Source organism: Papaver somniferum, unplaced genomic scaffold (genome assembly GCF_003573695.1).
Source record: "Papaver somniferum cultivar HN1 unplaced genomic scaffold, ASM357369v1 unplaced-scaffold_18981, whole genome shotgun sequence".
NCBI lineage: Eukaryota > Viridiplantae > Streptophyta > Magnoliopsida > Ranunculales > Papaveraceae > Papaver > Papaver somniferum.
In genome coordinates, this window is record NW_020628798.1 from 1 (window position 1) to 7,130 (window position 7,130).

The 7,130-nt window shown below is 37.7% G+C and overlaps 1 protein-coding gene and 1 pseudogene across 1 annotated transcript; both read right to left on the minus strand.

Moving 5' to 3' along the window:
* Positions 1-9: 9 nt before the first annotated feature.
* LOC113338213 (proteasome subunit alpha type-3) lies at positions 10-2,441 on the minus strand (the record flags this gene model as incomplete). The annotated part of the gene is made up of 9 exons (XM_026583671.1): positions 2,236-2,441; positions 2,114-2,153; positions 1,929-2,012; positions 1,376-1,449; positions 771-857; positions 587-671; positions 356-402; positions 205-270; positions 10-115 (listed from the first exon to the last, which is right to left on the minus strand). Coding segments are annotated over exons 1-9 (693 nt in total), but the record flags the coding sequence as incomplete, so codon positions are not given.
* A 451-nt stretch (positions 2,442-2,892) lies between these two features.
* On the minus strand, positions 2,893-6,549 carry LOC113338214 (annotated as a pseudogene).
* Between the last annotated feature and the right edge of the window lie 581 nt (positions 6,550-7,130).

The window sequence follows — 7,130 nt, forward strand, 5'->3', positions numbered from 1 at the left end:
TCTAGGAGTGATTGAGAAGGTTACCTTCTGATGTAGGCGGTTCGACTCATCACATACCCAGCTCATTTCCAACTCAAAAGCCTTATCCTTTGCTTCATCATGCACGCTGTAGATACTGCAGGAACGGAGTGGGTGAGAAGGAGGTCGTATGGTAAATATGGACCTTAACTCATGCAAACTAATAGAAGCCAAAATAATACTCACATCTTAGCAACTTCAACAATCCCCTCCCTACATGACATTTCAGAAAGGTTCAACTTTTCAATCTCCCTGTAAACAATCCAATTGACAAATCAGTATCTGCTGAAACCTTTCTTCAAATTGAAAATGTTAGAAGCTGGTATATGATACTTACGTCTTAGCAGCCTGCCTACCCTTTCCGATTGCAGCTCCATAATACCTCTGAAACAAATTTGAAGGCAGAGCCTAAACTCAGAGACATTCTATAAAAGATAATTATATGAGACAGCAAGCTATGCGTTTAAGAATAGCATCGTGCTTCATTTCGTCGTATCCATTGAACAGATATCTGAGTATCTGTAGGCCATACAATACAGGGGGAGGAAATGAATTCAAATGTACTCACGTGGGAAATGCCAGACGGTTCAACCATGTATAACTGTGGACCGTCTCTGTCATAACCTCCAAGGATAACTCCACACCCAAAAGGTCTGCAAAAATTTGTTTGGTGATCATATAAGACATGAAATGTGTGAACTGGAAAGTAATGCGCAAACAGGATACTGCTGTGACAATAAAAGGACATGCACCTCATCCACCAGTAAAGTGTGCAAAGATGGACGTAACTAGCAACACGCTCAGCAAGTTCCTTCACTGGTATAGCTTCCCCGTACGTCCTTCACAACAAAGAGCATCAAAAAGTTAGATTAATATTTGGAACTGTAATAGGCGATACGAACAAATATATTTTTGAATATTCAGTGGCAAAAAGATAGATCTGCTATGAAGATGCTGAACACCATGAATGACCCTGATCTGCCTAACCTTCGTACCTTTAAAAATTGAAACAAGAAGAGGCTACAGTTGTGCTCATGTATTCTGATCCTATTAACACAACTTCAACAGCTCATCAAAGAAAAATCCTACTTGGATCTTTCTAGCTTATCTTTTTCTTATATATAAGATTAAACCAGGTTGAAATATTCAAGCACATATGAAAAACTACATGAATATAATGTTATTATATCTTTTCATCAGCACAAGCACGGTAAGAAAAGAAAAGAAGGTTTACAAATAAGTTCCAAAAGAAAACATTCAACAACACGAAGGCATGAACCACGTAAACAGGGGTCATTATCATTACTGGCAAAGACATGCAAGTTTTCAAGATGATTAATGCACAAGAAATACAAACTTTTCATAGTTGATTGCTTCAGCCTTTGTCCTAGCAACAATTTGCCTCCCATCAGCAGCTAATCCAGCCACAGCCTGTAATCAGTTATATTTCACAAACTTAGACACCAATAATGAAAGACGGAAAACTAATAACTGTGCAGAAACAATGAAGAACCAACAAGCATTAGTACCGTCTAGAAAGAGTAAGAAAAAAGGTATCTACGCTGTACTAGAACATCTTTCTCACTATGGTCTAGCAAGTGATACCCATAATTAATAGAACTTTCAGCGTTTTCATCTGTTTCACACATCAATAGTTTAACAAGAAAACAGGGAAGCTAACAATACGCAACAAAATTAGGCAAACTGCAATCTGCTTCTAACTGCAATGTAGTACCAAACCTATGCACTAAGAACAACGGTCACACCGAATCTCATTACCTATTTTTGTAGTTTTGCCTTCAATATGAAACAACGAGGAAGCAATTAAAGCAAAGAATAATTACAAACCCTAAAATAGACCATAAAAGTATCGAAAATCAAGTTAATCAACTAAAAGAGAAGAAAATTACCATGCCAGAATGACGATGAACAGCGTGTATTCTGCGATTTGAACCAGGCAACATCATCTTCGATGCTACCAATTTCTCTACACCCTAATAAATTGTAAAGACCATAAACAGAATATTATTTTAAGAAAAAAAAATCACATAAAACCCTAGAATGCAAACATCAACTGCGGAAGGAGAAACAATACCAAAACTATGCCATCTTTGCATTTAATTCCAATTACAGTACTGCAAAAACAAGAAAAAGGATCATGAGTTCAGAGAAATTAAAAGGTTGGAAAAGGAAATCGGATATAAAGTGAAATCTAACCCGCTGTTATCAACAGCTTTGGATGCGTATTCGATCTGGAAAACGCGACCATCAGGAGAGAATGTTGTAACTGATAGATCGTAACCAGTTCCTATGCTACTCATCTTCTCTTCTACTTCTTCTTCGTATTTTTTTTTGGGGGTTTTATTTCCTCAGTTTCTCTCTAGTGCTGTTCGAGTAGTCAAAATAAAGCTTGCAACTTTTTTTTGTTTCAGTGTCTTACATAAGTAGTCCCAACAATTTCTTTGAACTCACGAAAGGGTGAATCTGGCAGGCTCGTTTGGCTAAGAAACGGGTATGGTCACCCATCCGGGTCAGATTTTTGAATCGGTTATGGTCTCACCGTCTGGCGTCTCTCAATCACGGTTGCGTTGAAATGGATGGTCTCTTGGTTCATTGGAGTGGTCAACTGAGACATGGTTTAGGATGCGGTGGCAGGTGGCTTGGTGTAGGCTGTTGGACTTGAGCCCGCCCCTGGCTATATAGTCCATCGACTCCATCCATGCTGGCCAAATATGGAATTGGCGGATTGTATGGAATTGGCGGATTGTGGTAATAGAATTTTTCTGGGTCTGTGATTGCACAGCCAAATGTGGAAATGCCGATCCAAAAATATATTCCACAGCTGAGTTTGTACCAGTTTGAGACTGAATTTCTAAAAGAGATAACTGGAACGAGAATGATTATATAATGAAAATCATGTAGTCTGGTTAATGGTGGATCAATGAGACAATGTACAATTGATTACAATATCATGAATGAAGGATTTTCAAATACTAGTCAAGTGAAGTTCGCCTCCTTCATTCTGATTTAGTCTTCTTGGTTACATCTTGTTCCTGCTTTTGGGGATCCTGAAGAATCAACTTGAAAGTCCACACACCTACCAAGGTCGCCTGAATTGGAGCAAGCCAGTAGACGTATAAATGATCCTTTGTTAAGTGATTGCCCTGAGCATAAGCCCATCCCATTGCCTGCAGAAGTGAAAACCTTGAAACATCAGCAATGTCTACCTTCAAAAATATTGCAAGTTTAAATCGAAACTATAGTACGCCTGAAGTGTATTCAGTTTATGACAGTGTTCATCACAGCCAACCCCAAGATTCATCAACAGCCTAAGCAGACTACCATTGATACTTCCATCGGTAATATGAAGTGAGCAACCAAAAACTGTATGCAAATGAAGTTCTGAACTCAGGTTGGCTTTCCTGACCCCGCTGCCTAGCCTCTCTAATGGTTGGATTGTTTGGTCAAAGCAAGAAAGAAGGAAGAAAGGAGAAGGATGTAAGTACTTACAGAAGCTGGGTTTCATGATTCCACCAGTTATATCAGACCCTAATATATGAAGAGCTAGTTTGGAGACGCTCGAAATCCATGTTTTCATGAAAAAACTGTTGGGGCTATTTCTTGTGAGACCAAGGGATACAGAAACAATTGCAAGAGTAAGAAGTCCTTCTGTCAATGCACCTCGATGGATATCAACTTTCAGTGGGCTTGCACGACCCATTTCTGGGAAGGTATCAAGGATGAGCTTTACTGCAACAATAGACCCAATTACCTGAAACAAATCCAAAATGGTAAAAATTAAAACAAAAGAATAAAAAAATGAAAAAAAGATAAGGAAACTAAATTATAATTGCAGATTGAACGTCGGTCAAAATATATTGAGCACTTTGTGTCACAAGGAGAAGAGTCAAGTATATAATATGGAATCGTCTAACTGTACAACTAAATTTGCACGTAAAGTTTGTTCGGTCTCTTCTAATGGTTTCAACCACCAATTAGGCATGTGCGCATAACCGCTTTTTGTTTTCAGGTGCAGAAAGATTTGATGAGGCACAGCAGGAAAATCTAATGCTTTCTCAATCATCTAGATTCCAGATTGCATGCAAGGCACTTTAGATATATTCAGAGCACTACATGCATTAAGATGTTTCTCATTTTATAACAGTGGGATACTGCAATTATAGTGGGATACTCACCCTTTCTAATTAATTTCTTACAGGAATAAAACCGAGAAATGGAACATACCAAACCAAGAATTACTAAACCACCAGTCAACCAAACAAAGGAACGATGGCATATTCAAGAAAGGAACAAGGAAGAGTGTAGTTTCAATATCAAACAAGGACAGTCCTTGAAATTATAGATAAAAGGCCAATGCAACCATGGATCCAGACTAACATTTAAAAGAGTAATTAGTGCACAATAAAGAAAGGCAAAGAGAGTAAGCTAAAAAAGACAAACCACCCAATGCCAAGAGTCAAACAACAGTAACAAACACCTAATCCATGCTTAGACAAAACACACTATTAAACCCTTCAAACACAACCATAAAACAATCCATTGTTACAGCAGAAACCTGCTCTACATCAAGCAAACAGATTGACTTCACGTATCAGAACCTAAAACTCCAGAGAATTGTCAACCACCATATCCTTAACAACTAAGAGACATCCACTCATTCCCAAGTGGATGGCTACATTGCCTTTTGCATTGACCAGTCGAACGGAAAAAGGGAATGAAAAGGTTAAGAGATTCAAATTCTGACCACATTACATGAATGTGGAGTACGCAAATCAAAGGTGCCAAGGAATCATCTATTGGGTGCAATCAAACCCTACTAGATTGCTTTGATTAGCAGGACGCAGGGTAAACACATCAACCATGAAGGATTTTCTAATCTTGGATTTTGAAAGGAAAAGCTTAGGTCCATTTTCGCTGGCATATAGTCAAAAGCTGATATAAAAGTTTATGGGGTGAGAAGTGAAAAAAGCTGTTCAGGGAGTACTTGTCAGGATCTCGTAGAAAGAAAGAAAAGAATGCAATGCCGACCAGAAGTTACCATTGAAACCTTGGTCTGTATGGTTGTTTAATTTTAATGAGAGGAGTAGGCAGCTAGTTCTTCTTAAGACTTTGCTGGAGGTGTTATGCAATCTGGGACCCCTTCCCTTTCCTCTCCAATGCATTTTCACTAGACTACTAAAGGGTTTTATGAGCCAAGTTCGGAAGATCAACGGAAAGTTGCACCAGACACTATGGCCCTGCTAAGCTACGAAAGCACATGTGAAGTTGTAAAACCAATACACTTTCTACCAGAAACTTACACCTGCAAAACTCGTGGATCCCATTTGTTTCCAAAACGGTTAGTCGATGAGGAAATAATAATACAAAGAACAACGGAGCAAAATCCACGTGGCTTGTTGGGCGATAAGATAGAGATCCAACCTTGTAGTTATTTTCTGCTCAACAATGTGTTATAAACATTCTTTTTAGATTCTATTATTTCACTTGTCGAAAGCATGTAACAAATATCGTTAGAGTGAAGTGCATCATTAATGAACCCAAAAACAGATACTTCGCATAGGTGACATATAAAGGTGCATAACGACAGATACCATATTTAAAGATTCAAAATACAACCAGTGTGGTAGTGTGATCACTGACTCCTACAGAACTACATGCACCGTAGTCAATACAACATCACTCAAATACGCACAAAATTCATAAAAGGACTCTAGAACTCTGGTCCAATGTTCATTTCCTTATATGACTAAATTGTCAATTTGATGATTAATTTGCAGTCTCTCTGGCATACGAGTTTTTTCTTGATGAGATACAATATTGTAATTCATACTAATCTCAAAAAAGACAGAAAGAGTGATTTGCACGACTTAGTTAAGGTTCGGATAGAGGTATAGGTATCATTTGACTGCGAAGAATAAACTGTAAACGTGTCCTACATCACTCTTCATTACCATTATCAATTAGACCCAACAATCCAATATCCATTTCCATAAAGCAGCTAATTATAAAATTTACAGCTTAAAGATCAGAAAATATACCTTAGTAGGGATTCTGACACACACAATGAATAAAAATCCAGTGAAGTTCCCAGAAATTGCACCAGATAAAAAGATTAAGAGGATTATAAGTACCACCTCTACTAATCTTCCCCAACCAAGCAAAGAAGAACATATTCAATACTAACAAACATGCTTTAATGATTTCACCTTTTGGTTGAAACCCTAAATACTTGTAGGTAAATAATTTGATGAGAGTTCCTGAACATACCCACATAAATGATATAATAAAATCCAATATAATCAATTCGAATTTACCCATTGATAATGCCCTAGTTCTTTACACTTGTATCACTCTCTGATCTTAGCAATCCTTTTTACTTCGTTGCATTGATTTCCCAGATTAAGAAAATATGTATGGATGGGAGAATTTTGGGTATGGGATGTGCACTCTGGGAGTTTAGAACTGTTTTGACGTCAAGCTTCATCAAGGGAATCTTTTGGCAAAGCAGAATTTAATAATAACCAAACGATAATTAAGTACGACTAATAGAGGTTAGATAAATACTTGTCTGGCCCAGATTCATGGAAAAGGTATATTCAAGCCTTGGTCAGAATGGATACTAGTACAAGTGTTACTGCATAAAGAAGAATCGGGGAGACCCGCTCGTGCTTTACACAAGGTTTGGATGGAGTCATTGACAGAAAAAAAATAACAGCAGATGAAGACTCATCCACAATATTCGACTCTAGTCATTACCTGAAACGACCCCAATAACCACTACATATAATTCAAGAGACAACAGAAAAAGAAACATTGAGACTAAGATGTTGAATTAGTCAGCATCCATTTCTTCCAAAGCTGAATTAGTCCGCATCCATTTCTTCCAAAGCTGCTTTTGCCATCGTTATTGCTTGTTCGAGAAGCTCCTCTGGAACCTGCAACTCAAACAAAAAGGAAAACCAATGAAAAAAAAAAAACCGGAAACCTTCACATTATATAAATAAATATACAAAATGGTTTAGTTAATAAACCAGCAAACTGAACAAAATGGTTTAGTTACACTCTTCCCCTAGTATGGACAGACAAGAAAT